General features: G+C 44.5%; 1 protein-coding gene across 1 annotated transcript in view; it reads left to right on the top strand.

The window, feature by feature from the left end:
* Window positions 1–19,207, top strand: part of KALRN (kalirin RhoGEF kinase) — a 492,654-nt gene that overhangs the window by 422,378 nt on the left and 51,069 nt on the right. Inside the window, 1 exon segment of the mRNA XM_074144827.1 lies at window positions 611–857. Within this exon segment, the coding sequence (XP_074000928.1) occupies window positions 611–857 (247 nt within the window).

Raw genomic sequence — 19,207 nt, 5'->3', positions numbered from 1 at the left:
TATTTACACCTCTGTTTTCCATCAGAGAGCATGGGAGGAGCTTTTCTGATCTGCCTGGTCAGGATTCCCCAGTCTCCCCTGAGGTCCCTCAAGTGAGTTTGGGAAGATGAGGGGATGGTTCTTGCCTTGCAAAAAAATTATAACTGTTTCCTCACTGCACTGATGGCATGTGGGAATGTGTCTAGCTCATGCTGTAGAGGGGTGAGCTGGAATTTGTCCTGCCGTGAGGGCACAGTGCCGAGGCAGCCTGGGCTATTGCCAGTCTAGAAAGTCACCCTGGAAACTCAAGCAAGAAAAAAACCAAGGTTTCTCATGGACACCCACAGCTAGAAAATTGACAGCTAGAAAATTCCCCCCCACACCAGCTAGCATTCAAAAGGTTACTGGGTGGGTAGCTTTGACTTCTCAATTCAGCCCAGCAGAATCAATAAGAAGTAAAGGAAACCAGGGCCATGACATGTTGAACTTTGACAAAAGAAATTATTAACTTGGCTTCTAAGGAATACAATTCTGTCTTTGCCAGTGTAAATATGATGCAGAGATGACTGCCTTCATCCTGCCCTGACTTCTAATCCTGTTCTGTTTTTTTTTTCCTGTTGAACCTGGGCAGTTGTCTGGAGGGTGTGAACTAACCGTGGTGCTCCAGGACTTCACAGCGGGCCACAGCAGCGAGCTGAGCATTCAGGTGGGGCAGACGGTGGAGCTGCTGGAGAGGCCGAGTGAGAGGCCGGGCTGGTGTTTAGTCCGGACGACGGAGCGGAGCCCACCTCAGGAGGGTCTGGTCCCCAGCAGCGCTCTCTGCATTTCCCATTCCCGCAGCAGTGTGGAGATGGATTGCTTCTTCCCTTCAGGAAAAGGTAGGCAACAGTCTGGCGGGTTAATGACTGTTTCAGATTTCCCCTTTTGTATCGTGTAAGTGCGAAGCTGCTTGGGCTGCTCTTGCAGTCAGTGTGGGTAAAAGGCTGTTTAGTCGTTAGTGAGTTTTGTTACCAGATCTCTGTGAATCGGCACAGCGCTAGCCCTACTCCATTTCCATGAATCAATGTTTGTACTTGTGCGTCTTTTGCTGTGTGGCAATCATTATTGTCTCGAGATTCTGGGTAAAAATAAGACACAAAAAAGGGACTAGTTTTAGTGCCTAAAAGCCTAGAGGGAGGGAAAGCCTTGTTGTATATACACCCAGGATGCCCCAGATTGTGGATATGTTATTTTACGAGTGTCACAGTGCACGCTAGTGCATGTCTTTTAGTATATCCCTGCTGCCTGTCTATTATTGCAAACAAGCCACCAGTGAGTACTGGTATACTCTTATTGATTCGTCAACTGGAGACATTGTGTGTAAAGGCACTGTGCACTGGGGAAAGAATCCTTTACAATTAGCGTGCAACAAAAACACATACCTGGTATTGTCCTGAGAGCTTGGGCTTCTCCTGCAGTGAATGGTGAAATATCGTTTGTCTCCATGGTGTCTGTGGCCTATTTAGTTGATGTTCTGTTCTGAGCAATGTGTGTCCCACCTATAGCAACCATGCAACCAGGCATAGGAGACTCTCCAGACTGATAGACCAGAAGCAGTTCAGTTCAGTGTGGCCACAGCAGGTCCCCTTTTGGCTGTGCCCCCACTTTTGGCTACGCACAACACAAGTGAGGTCCAGGGAGGAAAGGCTCATTACCCCACTCCCAACTTCAAGCCCGCAACCTGAACTGGCTTTTTAAAAATGGTGGGTTTTTTTTTTTTTTTCCTTTCTGCATTAATGGAAATAGAATTTGATCCATTCTTGTTTGAGCAAGTTAAGCCTGGTGGTTTTGTTTGTTTTGAGAAAAAGCATTGAAACTGGGCTGTAGTCCGTCCTCGCTCCCTGCCTGCACCCCCACTGCGGCGGCTGGGACAGGGCACACCCCCGGGACACAGCCCCATGGCCGGGCCGGGGTCCGCAATCAGGCTTTCCCTTAAAGAGCTGTCTGATCCAAACCTGGGGCAGGAGAGCTTGGCTTTTCCTCTCAGATTTGATCCCCTCAGCAGGTCTCCTTTGTCTTGGCGCTCCCCCTTGCCCTGCTTTGCAAGAGGAGGAGGTGAAGTCAGTGCTGTCAGCTCTGTCTGCGGTGCAAACTCCAAACTCGTCACACGCTTCTTAGACCCGCTGCCGCCTCTCCTCCCTGCCACGTGTCCGGGGACCAGCCCTGCTTCTGCCACCACAGGAGGCTGTCCTGGGCCTCAGCTCTCCCATGAGAAGCACTGCCGTTGCTTACGTGCAAACTGAATCTGTGAATAAGCAGAAAAGTAAAGCTGAAAGTCAGCCTGGTCTGCGTAAGAGCAGTCACTGCCTGGTGTGACTCACAGGAAGCCAGAGAAGTGTCTGCTGGGTGCATGGTCCAGAAGTCAGGCTTGGGTCCTCTGCTGAAGGACACTGTGAGACACCGCTCAAACTTCATTAAAGTGTGCTAGGTTGTAGAGCCTTTCCTCAAATGAAACAAAACCGAAATTTTCAGGAGTAGGCTGTGGAAAGGGAGGCAGGAAATCCCGAGGAGGATGGAGAAAGGGCCATGCAGGGGCTGACGGCTGGAGGGGGACATGGGGACTTTGCTTCTGGCATGATTGCGTGAGCTTCAGGGTACAATTGCACCACAGGGACTGTACGATGGGCACAGTGCCAGGCTGCCACTGGTGGACCAGAGCCCACTGATGCCTGGAAGCCACCAGGCTGTGTCAGCACAGCACCAAGCCTGCACTAGCGTGCTTTGCCTGCCTCCGGGGCAGGCTGTCTTAGGTAACACGCTGTGACCACTTCCAAGCTGGGGCTGGCTCCTGTCCCATCATCTCCAAGCAGGTGCAGAGTCAGTCTGGGGCCGGCTGGCTCCAGCCATGTATTCATGGCCTTTATTTCCTTGTATCTCCTTCCCCCTTGGCCTCAGTTTTCTTCCTGCACATAGCAAAGCTGTATCAGGGAGCCTCAGTATTAATGGGATCTCCAGAAGTGCTGCTAGAAATAATAAAAATAACCACCCAATCCACAATTTTGGCCAGAGTACAGCAAATAGGTTCTATGTCTAATCAGTTCTCCCTCTATTAGGAAAACAGGAAATTGTTTAAACTGAATGAACAGATGCTGGGAATAAAGAGGGGTAAGTTTAAAGGGGAAAATGCAGTAGCCACTGGAAGAGCCTGCTGGCCTCATGAGATGCTGGAAGGATCAGCATGATAAATAGTTTCTGCCTATTCAGCTACTTGTCCTTTTCTGCTCCCAGTAGGTTTAGGCCTGGGTTTGACTCAGAATTCCTTGGTCCAGGCATCCAAAATTTCTGGCCTTTCCCTACAACCCAGAACTAAGGCCAGCACATTTAATATGAACATCAAATGATGTCCTCTGTCTGTTTCAAGTTTGTAAACATACACAGATGCAGAAGAGCCAGTTAATAGCTGAATTTTGCTTGCCGTTACCAAGACACATAATTCTTTGCTTTTACAAGCACTGTAATTTCAAGAACAGAAAGTATCTATACTCGAAACTTGACATTTCTGATAATAGAACTTGCCATCTCTGATAGAAACATGCAGAGTTTTGACAAGTATTAAAACAGTTACATCTGTTTGTGGGAAATAGCTAATTACTGTGTTTGGCCCTATTATAACTTATGGTGGACTACAAATGTAAATCATGTGTCTCGCAGAAGCTACCTACCATCCTTCAAATGAAAGAGTAAAGAAGGTAATATGTCAGCCAACACCTGAACAGATGAAGGCTTGAGAGATTTGGTGGGATCACCAGAACATTTTGTAGGTCATCGATGCAAGTCCTTATCAAACCAAAAAATAAGCCTTTTTAAGCAGCCTTTCTGAAAGCCACTGCAAGTGTAAAACCATTCTCCACAACTGAACATGTGCTCTGGCTCTTCTTCACTTTTTTACACTCTTGCTTTGAAAATAGGTAATGAATTAACATAAAATATTGCAAAAGGAAAAATGTGGTGCGAATAGAAGAAAACAAACCTGAAAGATAACACTTTCTACCTATTGTTATGGAATATCTTTACGGAATTCTCTTGCTGTGCTGATCAGTAAAAGCGCAGAGACTTTAGAGACTGGTCTGGGAGGCTTCCATCTGACTGCTGGCTGGGGTCCTTTGGAGGATACACATTTGATTTTTTCATGACTTGACTACAGCTCAGAGTCCAAGTATAGTCCTACCTGTCCTTCCTGTCCAATGATTTGACAGTGTTTGCAATTAACATCTGTAAAAAGGTGAACAGGTTTCTGGGATTCACCTTTTGCAACTGATTTACAGGTGATTGAGTAAAAGGAACCTGTCTGAAGTCTCTGTTACTGTACTGGAGAATTTGTGGGATTTTTATTTTTTTCTGACTAGCATTCCTAGGAAGGAAAAAGAAAGACCTGTGACACTAGGAATGAAGCTCTGTTTGAACTATCCCATGTGGCTAATTACAGGAAAGCTGTGACTTTTACTTCTGTCTTTTTTACCCTATAATTGAGCTCTAAGGTATTAAGCTATAAATTTCAAATTAAGAGAGAAATCCACATGGATAGAAAGCAACTTAATGACCTAGCCAATATCCATTAAGCACACTGTGACAAGCATATTCCTGGTGTCAGCCTGTTAGCTTTGACTGAGTGATTCCAAATTTGAATTTGGCCTATAAAACATTTAGATGAAATCTAGATCTTAAAACTCATGTTATGAACCCTCACCCAGTATTTTTCTTGTAACATCAAAGTCACAGTGTAATTCAAAAAGTAACAAAGGCTAGTTTGTGCAGTAATTTTAAGCAACCTCCATCATCAAAGGAAAAAAGAAGTCTTAAAAAAAATAAATAAATATAGGGCTTTATGGCACTTGTTTTGCACTGATGATATGCAGAAGGATCCTATTCAGGGCCCCAAACCAGATCCTGTCCGCATGATACTTGTGTCTGGTACATATCTCTGGAGGGGATGAGGAATATATTTTTTTAGGACGCTATGCAAACATCTTGCTGTGCAGGCAGATGGCCACTTAACAGCAGTGCTTTGGTGGCAGTGGTGGGTCCTTGTAACAGAGCAAGCTGAGAAATAGTGGGTCTCTTCCAACTGAAGAGGGAACATAGGCCTTGCAAGGTGTATGTTAGCAGGGTGAGCATCTCACCTGCACTTCCCAGATGGGCCCTGGGTCATCAGCTGGGAGAGCACCAGGCTTTGGGCAGGAGGGACAGGAGTTTTGGTGCTGCTTAGGTGACACCTTCTACATTTAGAGGGTTGCCTACCCAATCCTGCAGCCAGAGAGAGCCTGTGGCTGGTAGGTGCAATGCCAGGCTGGGCTGTGAAAGAAAGAAGCAGAATAAGGATTTAATGAGGCTGGTGAGAAGAAGAGTGGTATCAGTGAGAAAGAGGTCACATTGAGACCTGCGTTTTTGTCACCAGTACTTGTGGGAAAGAGCAGATCATTTAATGGATTAGTGTGCAAAACTGGTGAGGCTAATCCAGCTCTTGTTGGGGTTGGAAGTCTTTTTCCTCCAGTTCCTGGTCTCAGAAGAGTGATCTGTGTAGGCAAAAGCATAATTGTTTCTTCCCACGTCTCTGTTTTTAAGAACATCTTGGATTTTAGTGGGGGAAAAGAGTTTCGGCTGCTTTTATTGTGTCCCTGTTCCTGTTGAGTATTAAATTGCGATCTGCATTGGCTCACGCGCTTTCTCTGTGGTGTTTTAAACAACCTCTGTTGTGAAACATATTCGATGGTAATGATTCCTGATGTCCCGGGGGAGCTGTGTGAGGACGATTCAGAAGTTTTAGTGCACTGCATTAAACCTTCAGTTGTCCTTGTAGAGGCTGAGAAATTGGTTTTGTTTTTGAAAGTCTTAATTAAGAGCAGTCAATTAAAATGTTTGTAAGGCTCTGAACTAAAGAAAACATTTCATTAGGTAACACAGTTGATTTAACTGGCACATAAACAGGTCATGGGGTTTCTATTAAGCAAACAATGTTCAGGCGCCCATTGTCAATATAAACATGCAGTATTTAAATAAAAAAACAAACCCTCACCTCTGTTCCTAATAGCGTTCCAACAAGGGTGTTCAGAGTATAGACTGTCTTTCAATAGAGGTCACGTGGACCCCTCCTGCCGACATTTAGTGCCTTATGGCATCCTTGTTACAAGTTCAGGACATGGCTTACGTAGAAAAATCACATCAGGAAAGTTTTTGCTGCATTTTCACTCCTTTTCAATTATGATAGAGCAGCTGGAAACCAGTTGGCTAAGCAGCATGGCGTATCACAGCAGCTCTCTGTGGGCTGGCACCAAGGGCTGCCAGGGCCCAGCTTGGGACTACTGCTCTACCTCAGTGTACATGTGTGGCTCCATGCAGTCGTGAAAGCAATGGGAATAGAAAGATAAAACAGCTCAAAACCCCTTTGCTATTTCAATCCGGCTATCCTTTCCCTTGTTTTTTCTCTACTGTGTCTCCCTCCCCTCTCTCATCAAACAATGGCTGTCAGTCTTCACTTTCACAGACCTCCACAGCTTCTCTCCACCATATCGCTCCTTTCAATGTTTGTAGCGGTGCTGGAGGGCTGGTGGTGCCTCACTCCCCCACCTACTAGTATCTTTTGATCCCAGACCTCTGTGCTTTCTCCTACTTCATATTCAACCTGTGGAAGAGCTCAGATACCCATAAAGTGTCCATCCTTGGTGTTGTCCATGCTTACACCTTCTCATGGACTCCTTTCTCTCCAAAATAATACAGAATGGACAAATATTTAGCAGCAGTTGGCAATATGGATGATGAGAACTGATTTTCGTTGTTTCTAAGAGGTAGGCCAAGCCAAGCCTGTGAGGATGAGCCCTACCTCTTTAGGGGTATTCGTATCATATGACTGTAGCTTTACTGGGGATTTTACCCATTGGGTACATCGGTACATTAAGAGGATAAAACTATACTGACAAATCCTTACATAGTCAAGCCCTAGAGGCAGCATCAGTCCAAGCACCACCTGAGTAACTAGATAAGCCTGGCACAGCCTGACCAAGCATGATAAATGCTTGCCCTCCATGATAAGTCATAGCAGCTACAAGTCGTGGATGCAGATTGTATGCAGGCTGTTGGAGCCATGTTCTGATGGCTTGTGAATACTCATATTTCTCTGACGTGGTATTTCTATTTCATTATTTTTTCTTATTTTCGGTATGGCATCACTAGATATTTAAAGCTAGATTCAGCCATGTAGGCTTGTTCAGGACATATCAGGTACCAGTAAAGTCAATCATACTTATTGCTTCAGCTGCTTTGTTATCTAATCAAAGCAAAAGGCCTCCAGTGCTCTACCTGGAACTTTATTTTTGTGGAGAAGTACAATTTTGATGAATGCTTTGATAAAACAGGAAAGGCTATTTTGGGGGAAGTTCTTTGCTTTTGTACAGTGGATTTTTATTATTTTAAACACAGGAGTGTTTGTTTAAAAGAGAGAAGGTCTGCAAATTTTCTTGTTTACTTTGCCTTTGCTTCCCCTTCTGACAGGGGGTAAAACTTTATCCACCTAGTCCCCTGTCAGTTTAACCCCAAATTTCACTGCAAAGTGTCCATGCCGGTTTTTCTTCAATGAAAAATAAAAAAGAAGAAAAAGGAGGAAGTTAAAAAAGCTGTGGCAAACTGAGCTGATCAAGAATGCCAAAGGTTTCAGCACCTGATCTGGCAGGGAAGCTAGGGGGAAACTCAGCAGTGGTACACACAGTGCTGTAATGTACCTGTACTGCAATCAGAAATGATCACTCAGGAGTAGATCATTGAGGCTGTAATGTTTGGATACATCCCCCATTTGTTGGACCTGATTCCCCAATGTGGGACCCATCTACCTGCTTTTCCTGCTGCTTCTTCCATCCTGGTCACCCTTGCTGCATGTGTACCAGGCGCAACCTGGGGAGAACAGCAAACAGGGAAAGCACAGGGTAAAACTGGGCAGAATTCGGTAGCTGATATTGCATAAAGGCCAGGGCACCTGAGCTAAAGGTCGCTTCTGGCATTACAGTCTCTGACAGCTTTATTATTTTGCAACTCATGCTCAGTTTTCTAATGCGTGGCTTACAGCACCTTTGGGACCTTTGCCTGATTAGTCTGGGAGGCTTTCAGAGAATAGGGTTTCCTGGTAGCAGATATCATATTGATCACCTGTATTTCATCAGTAACATACTGGCACTGTCCTCCCAGGCATTGACTGAGTATGGGGTAGAATTGCTGCCTATCGAGATAATAAGTCATTCTGGTTTTAACATCAGATTAGTCAAGGCCACCTAAAAAAAAAAAGAGGAAAACTGGCAGAGAAACCCTAATAGTGGTCAAATGGGAAAGCATCAGCAAAAATGTAGTGCAGGATGTTTCCATGCTCTCTGTGGATATGTAAGACAACAGAAACATTCACATTTCAGAAGGGTTAAACGCTAGTCTTTGTGGAAGGAAGCAATGACCATCGTGTATCGCTGCTACGCAGGCTCCTGTCACACTGTGCAGTGTTGCTCGTGAGATGTCTATTTCCAAAATGAAAAATCTTCTCTCTCAAGATAAAGAGTCATTTGCTTCCTCTAGATATGCTTGTGGCTTTTTTGGAGAGGCAGTTTTTGGAAGAGGGTACAATTACTTATTGCAGCGCTTCTCTTTTGTGGAGAGATGGTGGTTTGGCAGGTCCGGGGTTGGGTGGTGGAGCTCAGCATACAGCTGGCTGGGTGAACTGGGTCTCTCTGTAAAAGCCTGGAGCTGTGAGGAGTGAGGGGAAGGCAGAGAGGGAACACAGCTCTAAAGAGCCTCACTGGACCTGTTTTCTCTCTTCAGTTGCTTTCTGTCTGCCTTCAATGTTGAGAGCAACACTCGGGGAGATCTGGCTAAGCATTTTAAGATGAGGCAGAGAAGGAGCATGGAGTGCCCAAGACATAGCCATGCATCCTCACGACTCTTGATGTTTCTCCAAGACTCTCACATCCTGCTGAAGTTCGCTTGTAAAGTCATTGTTAGAAGGCATTTTCATGCTTCCCACAGGAAAAAAAAAAAAAGTAACACAGAGTCCCCCTCTGCGTTAGGCTTTTCCTCCTGTGGAAGACCAGGATTATAAATTCTCCATACCTTCCTGGTTCTCCTGCCTGCCTTCCCATCTGCCTTTCCTATGGCCAGCCCATGCTTTCCAGGGGCAGATTAAGCCAATCCAGATATTTGGGGTTTGGGATGGGGTTGTGCTCCTGAGCACAGCTGTTGAGAAGCCCCAGAGCACCCCTTTCCCTATCCTATTTCTGCAGAGAAGCAAGGAACGTCCCTCCGTGGCTGCAGTTCACTCATAGACAAAGGCAAGGTCCCAGCTAGTCCCTGCTGCCAAGACCTAGCTGCTTAGGTAAGGGCTGGGTGGGTGGCCACAGCTTCCTCCTGGCCCTGTGAGCTATTTGAGAGAGGACATTCTGGGAGGACTTCAGCTGTGCATACCTTGACAAACAAGATTGTACTGGTGTTATTTTCCCAACTCATCTTCAAAGACATGCTGGAAAAGGAGTCTTTAATTTTTATTGCTGATGCATTGATGTCCCGACTGTTGGGACATCACAAAGGCTGATGACATTTTTACTAAGTAAATACTATACTTTTAATTCATTTAGTGGGATCATTTCCTGGAGTAATCCAGGCTGTGCAGCATCCCATATTGCCCGGGGAGGACCAGAGGCATCTCTCATCGAAAGGACGCTATGCCAGGAAAGGCCTGTCCTGCCCAGTCCCCAGCTCTCCCAGTGATCCCAGCACATGTCCTTTCACAGCCTTCCCTTGTGTTAGCAGGGTCAGAGCAGAGAGAGGGATCTTTGAAGGGACTCCACCAAAAGTGCTGATTGACCACAAGCAATGGTTGTTCTGCTGTGAAGGGTCTCAGGCTCCTGCTGGGGTGCTGAGGTTGAGGAGACCATGTCAGGTCAGGTGTTATCCAGGGCTCTCTGCATAGTTTTCCAAGGGAGGCACCATCTGAAAATGGTCTGAATATGATACCTGTTTCTTTTTATTAACTGCTTAGGGACCCTATAGATGCCTCCTGTTTCTCCCCCTTTGAGCTGTGGTACCTCAGTGGGTTGCAAACACCAGGGCAAGCAGGTGGAGTAGAGAGTTGAGGTTTTATACTCCCTCTGACCTGAAGCCAGCAGCCATAACATCTCCACGCCTCTGCCCCACTAGTGAAAAACAAGCAGCCTGGAGGAATGGTATAAAAATAGCTCCCTGAGTAAAATCTATTTCCTCTGTATTTAGTCGTGTGTCTTGAAATATATGTAGTGTGGTGGGAAGGGGGGAGTTGTTCTGTAGCGCTTGGCCCATGGAGCTAACAGGAAGGTCATCCTGAAAGAGCAACGGGAGCATGTGGATGGCTTGTGTCTTGTGTTTCCTCTGAGGCCAGACTAAATTTAGCAGATTCACAGATGGACATCGGACCGTAATCCATCTGGGACTGTGGGGGGAAGAGTGGGATCTGGGTTGTTTGCCCAGGCTTTTTGCTGTGTAACCAACTTCAATGAGCCACCATTCAGTATTATGTTCCTCATGGTTTTCTGCCTTGCTCAGTATGCTGTAACTTACTGCCTGATCCTTACTGCCTTTACCCTGAAATGTTTATAGTTTAAGCAGGAAGGAAAAATAAACTGCCAGTTCTGGGTTCATGCCTGACATCTCTACTAACTTAATATCAAACTGTGGTTGTACTTTTTAATAGCATCATTGCAAAGGTTGAACCCATAACTGGTACTTGCAAAAATTGCAGTAACACAAATACTAATGATTGATGATTTTGACTTCCGCAAAATGTTAGCTCCTCACTCTTTCAGCTTCCAGGCAGTTAAAGGGACTAATCCTAAATGCAGTATGTGCACCCTGCAAGGCCTGTACACTGCTGGGCTGGTCCTTCCTTTGCTAATCTTAAACAAATATTTTATGAGTATGTTTTGAAATGAACTAGCTCTGCTAAAAATCCCATTTCCCTGACCAGTCTGAGCCAGAGATAGGCTCAGATGCAAAGCACATGTGTATTAAATAATACATTTCAAGTAATTGAAATTATGTTTCTGTGTATCTGCTTCAGCACACTGCACAGATTTGATATATTGATCCTGACACAAGAAGCCCGATTTTCCTGTCATTTACGCAAGCATTTTGTCAGAGCAGTTATTCCCAGGTTACACATTTTGAAAAAGAGCCTGAACCAATGTCAGCTTTGCTTATTTTAGATTAATCCCAAATTCTACGAAGTAGAGTTAATGTTATTGTCACTATGATGGTCTAAAAAACTTGGGCAGGAGGTTAATTACATAAATGCCAGTGTATTTTTTTCCATTCATATTAACTGGTCTCACAAAAGATATTATCTCTTCTTACAAATGTTGCCTCTAACTCCAGAATTGTATTTTTCTTTTCTTTAAGGAAGAGTCCATATTTGACTTTATTTTCCTTAAATCTATTTAAATAAGTCTCTCACATTTCAGAACAGCTCAAGAACAGTTCCTTTTTGTATTGTAAGAGGTTAAACCATTCTTGCCTTTGGATGTCCTGAGCATTTATTAAAAGGGACTATTTTACATATGTATTGTGTATTCTTCATAAATGCACTGAATAATTATTGATTTCGCAGAACTGTAATGCAGTGAAATAAGTAATTTTTTTCTTTCTGGAGTTTGCCAAACACAAATTAAATTTTACACATCATAGAAATAGCGATAGTTGCTTGCATATTGTAGTAAAGGTTGGGATGGCCTCCAGTCTCTCTAAAGGTGTGCCTTCCAACACAAACAATACTAATACACTATCCAACACTTCATGTAATAAAGCAGCCCTGACTTCTTCTCTTAAGCAAGGCAATTTGCAGCTCGTGTGTTGGTGACTCCTGTTTGCATGAAGTGAACCTAAGGTTCCATGTTTCTCACCAATAACATTAAACCGCCTGATGCCAAACTACAACTTTTTGTTGCCCTTTGCTTTTGCAAGCCAAAGACATATACAAGTTAAATAGTAGCACCCAGTGTTCATATTTCAAGGGCATTTTTCTATTTTCTAGACTAGGGAGGAGCATTGAAATCTTTCAACTCAAGATACACTTTAAAAAAGTATTTTTAGGTCTTCATACATTTCACTTTTACTCTTTCCAGACAGTACCCAGCTCTTTTATTTCCTCTGCAGATTTCACGTGTCTTCAGAATTTTAAGTTAATAGCTGCATTTTGCCAAGGAATATATATCCATTTTCCTTGGAATCTATGGGAATTGCATTTAGGTATCAGAGAACAGATTCTGGCCTTAAGAACCAAATGGCATTCTTCAGAAAAGCACTGAAGAATTTATTAACTCTGCAGGACTCTTGCTCAGTGAAATAAGCACATTTTTCCTTCTACTGACTGCAAAAGTCAAATTAAGTTTCATGCAGCGTGAAGGAATCAGGATGCTCTTGCTGCAAAGGAAAGCCATTCTAACCCATGAAAAAGCTTAGTAAAAAAAGGGGGTTTTGCATGGATGGCAGGGGAAGGTAGTTCAGGCTTTACACCCCAGTAGTCTTCATGGCCATTGCACATCTGTTCAGGCAAATCTGCTGTAGCTGTGCTATGCATACACAGTGCTGCTCCACAGGACAACTGCTTTGTATATAGCTTTCACCTGGGAGCTCTACATGTTCTGCAATGTTCAATCTGCTGCAGCCTTTCCTTATTTCAAAGATGTTTCCTTCTGCACGTAAAGATGCAAAAATGCACATTCCACTCCCCATCAGCTTGCTCATTGCCATCATAAAACTCGCCACGGGACATGCAGGCACAGCAGAGACCGGCATGATCTCTGCTGCACCAGTAGAGCGGCTGGTGCTTCTCTCTGCTGGGCAAAAGGGAGTCGGCCAGATGGAAGTACCCATTTTGACTGGCACAGGAAGGCTGAACTTCTCTGAGCATCCTATATGTGTCCTGTGCCTGCCCAAGCAGCCAAGATCTACCAAAGTGAGTGGGATCACTGAGACCAGGAGACAGTACAACAGTACAGGGGATGCACCATTCATATACCTTGAGGCTTTTGCAGTAAAATCTGAACAATAGTGACAGGAGAACCAAGGCAGATCAAGAAACTGATCTAGGCTAAAATGAACATTTTTTTCCACCCTAGCTTAATTTTAACCTGGATCCATTTGCAGATCAGATTCACTGTGAGGCTGCACAAACATTTCTGTTGGCACAAGGGAAGCGGCAGGAAGGAGCAGGCACCTGGGAGAGACAGAAAAGGCAACAAAGGGTTTTGGCAGGGCTGTTGGCTCTTGACAGCTCAAAGTGCTCATGGAACTATCATGTAATGTGGAGCTGTTACGTACCAAGGGATCGGCTGAACGTAGGAATTAAAAAATACTCCATGACATCATGTACTTGTCCCTTTCACAGAAAGACGACAAGTTTTTCTCTCTTGCGGTGACTGGAACTGCCAATGTGTACTAGTCCAGCTATTGGCAATGTCTGATGGTACCAAGCAGAAGGGGGATTTCTAGAGTATTTGGTGCTGGGGCAGCAATTGCTCACTCACATTTCCAGGAGCAGCATTTCTGTACAAAGCTTCAGCAGAAATCCTGCCTGCCAGAGAGCTAGCATCCTAGAAAGGCCATTATTGCTCATCTGTGGACACTTAAGAACAAAAGCAGTGGGCAGAGGTGCTCCACACTGATAGAAGTAGAGGGCTTGTTCTCTAGCCAGTCATTTGACCAGCTGATAAAAATAGCTTAAAAACTGTTTTTTTAATTCTCCACACAGCAGGCTGCCTGTTACGTGTGCCCTTGTTATTTATACCCACCATAAGTTTCAATAACAGCTTTACAGATTCTTTTATGCTTGTCTTAGATGTGGTGTTGTAAATCAGAAAGCTTTGCCATCCTAAACATTGCCTGGTGACAATTTCTGTGCATTCTCTTTTTACCCTAGAAAAAAAGGGGAAGTGGAAAATACAATTAATGCAATAATTTGGCCCAAATAAATAAAGGCTTTTACAATATTGACATTGAATTTTATTTCAATTCCAGTCCAATTCCCCCAGACTGGCCAAACAGAGCATATTTTGTCTCTAACTAGCAAGTGGTGTGTTCCGTTTTTTAAATTTTCCTTTTAGCTTGTCTTGAACCATACTTGTGTTGGATACTGGCGGGGGGAGGGATAGGCAATGAACAGAACTTGCAATTTTCTGCAAAACATCTCAGGAAAAAAGCCTGAATACTCTTCCATCATAAAAAAAAAAAAAAAAAAATCCAAAAAAACAGGTAACAACTTACTCTAAGGAAGGAGAAATGCCATTTAAAGAGAAAATGAGCTGTGGTTTCTACCATCCAAATAGAACAGCCTCAGGCAAGTTGAGACAGGCAGGTCAGGAATACTTTTGTTGCACTATTAGTCTATAGTTGCTAAAACAACAACTCACCTTTGTTATGCACAAGCGGGTGAGGTTCTTGTTTGTCTTGGAAAGCAGACCATGATGGGCTGAGATAGGCTCCTGATTTCCCCGCAGAGGCCCAACATGGTGAGACAGGAGCCAAAACGTGGACAAAAGGCAGCACTTTAATGCTTTGTGTCTTCCGTCATTGGGTATTGCAGTAACTCCCAAAGATAAGTCTTTGCTCTAATGGAGATAAGTGCTTCAGGAAATCAACACAAAACCTGCTTTAATTTTTTATTTCACTCTTTTTTGCTGAAGGATTGGGTGTGTTTTTTTATTCTGACCATTAGCTTGTTCAGGTTGTGTCCACCATCCACCATAGCTCTCCAGAAACCAATTAATACCATACTAACATAATGTATGTGGCTCCACTTACTGAACCTCATATGTTAAACTGGTTTGTGAGGTGAGACTCTTTGCTGCAGCCACGTCTGAGCATAACTCATCTGTTGGTACTGCTGGTGGGTCAGACAAGTCCTCTCTGCTCACACAAGACCTTGTTGAAGTAGTAGAGCCAGTCCAGGGGCAGGTCAACTTGTGCAGAGGTCTTGGAGGAAGGCAGCGGGGCAGGACTGTTTTCACACAACTTCCCATCAGAAGATGGTTGTTCTGTTTAAAGTAGCCATATATATATTGGAATTGGTCCTGTGCTCAGGAAACCAGAGGAACTGGACAATGGGTGAACCTGTTCTCATATATCTGAAAGGCAAAGTTAAGCTGGAGGTCGAAGCGGCACATGCATTCTGCAGGTCTGTTCTGCTCCCAGGAGTGGGTGAAACTCCTAGACTATACTTACATTAATATTTTGGGAACAACTCTAAGTTCCCTTAAAACAGACTGACTCACATGAAAGCAAGTGTATGTATCTTATTTTGCAGTCTGCTTTACAGCCGTCCACCTCATGCTGTTTATTTGATGATCTTTCTAAGATACTTTTGGGGATAAGTTTCCAAGCAACTTCGCTTTCTTTCGTGGGCTCTTCCTTCTTTATAGGATGCAGAGAAAGAAAAAAAAAAAAAAAGGGTTGTAAATTAGGAAAGAAAGTTAGGCTAGTGTCAGTAGGGGACTTCTGATGTTTGGGAGAGGTGGGTTGTGCAGTACATAAAGGTGAGGTCCATCTCAGCAGAGCAGACCAGATGTGGCTGTGGCCTTTAAGGCTTTACAGTAGAGTTGGTGGACCAAGATGCAGTTTGGTCATGGCAACTCTTCTAAGTTTGCTGTAAACCCATCCCATGCTAATGTTTACAGCAGAGGGATCAAGAATGATATATTCTAACATTTGCTGAACATATGCCTACATTGCAGTTCAGCATGGAGTTTGTGCTGTACTGTCTATATTTCTTCTTAATTTGTTTGTTTTAGCTAGTTGAGAATGTTCTTTTTTTACCTACCACTGTGCCGAACTGAGGAGCCAAAAACCTCTCCTTGGAGTTGTGCTCCCTTGCGCCAGGAGGGAATGTGACTCTATTTATTTATTTATTTTTAATTTATTTGATCTGTTTGAATACCCAATAAAGTTGTTGTTTTTTCCAACTGGCACGACAAGGCTCTGGCTATTTTTAAAGAATGTGGTTCATTTGATTTAATCTAATGAATGTTCAGTGCTGTTGAAAATAGCCGGAGCCAGAGCCAAGAATAATGTACTGAAATGTGCTCGTTGAGCAAGGACTGCTTCACTCTGCCAGTCTGCTTTCCCTCCAATTGTTCAGACTTGCCTGGTTTTGCGAGTAGCATTTGCAGGCAAGACATATTGATCGAGGTGCTTTTTTAATACTAAATCTAAAGACTGATAAAGTCAGAGCCATATTTTGCCACACTCATTTCAAGACACATCAGAAAACAATGACTCCTCTTGTTGTTCACGGTAGGATGTTTAATCTCTGTTTCAGACCACTTTAAAGGGAACATGAAATGCTGATACCCTTTTATGGCACACACGAAAATTGAGGCATGAAATGATAATTTTTTTCCCCTAAAGTCACCCAGAAAGCAAGTGGGAGAATCAGTAATGAAACTAGTCAGCTAGCAGCTACTGGCCTTCTTAAGCTGCTGTGTAACTCTTCATTTCTCCATGAGCTGAAACTAGACCACAGTCAGAAAACAAATTCCGCTAAGTCCTTGCTCCTGGTGTTTCTCACTGACTGGTTCTCGGCACATCCGTGTTTACTGTCCTGCCTGCACCATCTGAATTCCTCTGCAGGGGTACCTGACTCTCCCTATTAACAAAGCTTCAATTTCATGTGTGTCCTTGCACTATGTGAATATGTCTCTGCAAGTCATACCACATATTTAACTGATGTATTTAAAACTGTATGAATCCATCTTCTTTTTGCTATCTATGGGTTATTTCTGCTAGATAGCTCTTTCCCTATTCCTTCATAAGAAAGGAGTAGCTAATACTTAAGCTTCATTGGATTAAAAAAATAAATCAGCCATAATACATCTTATTCCATCATAGTGGTGCCTGTAGGGATGGATTTTCTGCAGAGATCACTTTACACCCTAAAGCACACTGTAGGATTGACTTGCATAAGTAATGAACAGATGCTCCTGACGGCTATTACATTATTCATCTCTCTATATATGTGATGGGGGGAAAGAAACAGCACCTGTTACTGTGGGAGAAATGTTGTCGCTGCTGTTCTGCATTACAGACCTCCAGGGCCATCTGGGCCAGGCTTATTTCGCTGCGTTTCTGTTGACCCAAATGAAGCCAGGCCAGTTTACATCCCTTAGTTATTTTTGTCCCTTGTTTCCCTCTGATAGATCCCTCGGTTTATAACCTAAGAAAATTAAATACCTGCTGCAGGCATGAGGGAGCAGTGGAGACAGCGTAAAAATGTGTATGTTTCATCTTTCACCCCAAAATTTGCACAAGAGGACTGGGTAAAAGTATTAGAACTTTTTTCCCCTCTACAGCAAAAGTAATTTCTGCAGACTCTCTCAGATTTCACATGAAAGCAACTCCTACGCCTGGGGACTTTCTAAAGGTGTATTTAAGAGCAGACAGAACAAATTTCCTCGTCATCCTGACATTAGGCTGAGATGCCTTCTCTTCCATCGCCTGCGTTGCACAGGGCAGCACACTTGGCCTGTGGTGCAGGCACACCGCTAATAGCCTTCGCTTCAGATGCAGCGTGTCACCACCCTAAAATTTTCTCGGCCACTCCACTGCAGATAACAGCAATTGTATTTGTGCCAGGAAATGTTTCCTCGAAGAATTCCTGCGACTCAGGCATAGGTTAGAGAAAGGGCAGGAATGTTTTCTCTACCAGGGGACGTACAGGTCATTCAGGGACCACGGTGTCACACATTAATGCACGCTGTCCAATAATAATATGAAAAATATAATGTGAACGCAGGAAGTGAGGTTAAGGACCCTTTTGAGTTCCAAGAAAGCGCCTCCTCACCCCTCATGTAGGGCAAGTGGACTGTGCAGATTTTTCTCCTCCTCTGTGTGATCTCTGCAACACTTCTACTTCCCAAAGGCCGAACTCCCTACTTGACGATAAAAGTTCAGTGCTATTGACCTCATAGTTCCCACTGATGCTGATGACAGAAGTCTTCCTCATCCGGGGTTCAAGTAGAGCTAGACTGTGCCCACAGCGCGTCTCCTCTTCTGCTGTAGGGGAACTAATTGATATGATGTGGTTATTAAGAAGATGTCTTTCAATCTTGTTTTGTGAAATATTCATTGCATGTATAATTAATCAGTGAGTATGCATAGGTATATGTATTTGTAAAGAGTAGCTTTTTAGATATAATCTTCACAATATCGCTAGAACTGTAAAGGGGGGAGGGAGGGGATAGGGGTGGGGAAGCCTGCTTCCCCCCCACAATAATGCCTTCAATTCTGTTTTAATTAAGCAGTTTTTCAGAGCTGAGATTGCACCCTAAGCACGTTTAAAAGTTTGGCTGCAATTGCAAGAGCTACGAACTTGCCTCAAAACGCTCCGGAGAGTCTCAGACTTCCCCGCCTGAGCGCTGTTTTAGTGAAACTCCACCCCCAACACGGTTTCACGGCATTTCTCAGGTGCTCTCCATCCGCCCGGTGGCTCGGACGCTCCCCGAGTGAGACCGGCCGGGTCCCCCGCGCTCCCAGCCCTCCGCCATGTCGGGGTTTGCCGCTAGATGTCCCCGCCAGCCCCGCCACCGCCCGGCTCCGGGGGACGGGCCGCGCATCCCGCAGCCCGGGATGCTGCCGCCGAGACGGGACCTCGTAGCGGCCAGCTCTTCCGAGAGCCGCTGGGATTTAGGGGTGAAAAGCTACTTTTAGGATGTTTCCTAGTTTCTTTTGATAACTTTTAAAACCTACCAAGAGCAGGGCTCTGGCACTGTTTAGGGACCGCTCCTGCCACAGAGCCCTCATTGCCGGTTCGGGCAGGCGTTGCGTGAGCAGCGAAATGCCAGTGAAGAGCATGTTCATCTTGCCCCTTTTTTCTGTTTGCGCAAAGCAGGCTGGGTTTAGGTGGGAGACAGCCAGCCCATAGGGCAGGAGGTGGATGTGGTATGACAGAGTGGATTAGAAATGAGAGACATGCGGTACGAAGCAGAAAGCAGAGGAAAAGTGAAGAGCTGCCTTCTCGAAAGAGCCCTGCTCTAAGTTTCCTGACCCACTTAAAGGCCTAAAGCTGGCGCCACCAGGCACCTGGTGCCACCTGAAACAGCCACTTGAAGAGCTGCTGCCTGGTGTGCTGTGGCAGGGACAAATGGTCTACAAGGAAAGGGAGAGGTGCAGAAGGGTGGGGGTGTCCTAGCTGGTTCCTAGTCCA

The sequence above is a fragment of the Numenius arquata genome, chromosome 3 (assembly GCF_964106895.1).
Source record: "Numenius arquata chromosome 3, bNumArq3.hap1.1, whole genome shotgun sequence".
NCBI lineage: Eukaryota > Metazoa > Chordata > Aves > Charadriiformes > Scolopacidae > Numenius > Numenius arquata.
The sequence above is the reverse complement of the archived record's forward strand: the minus strand, read 5'-3'. Positions and strand labels throughout refer to the sequence as shown.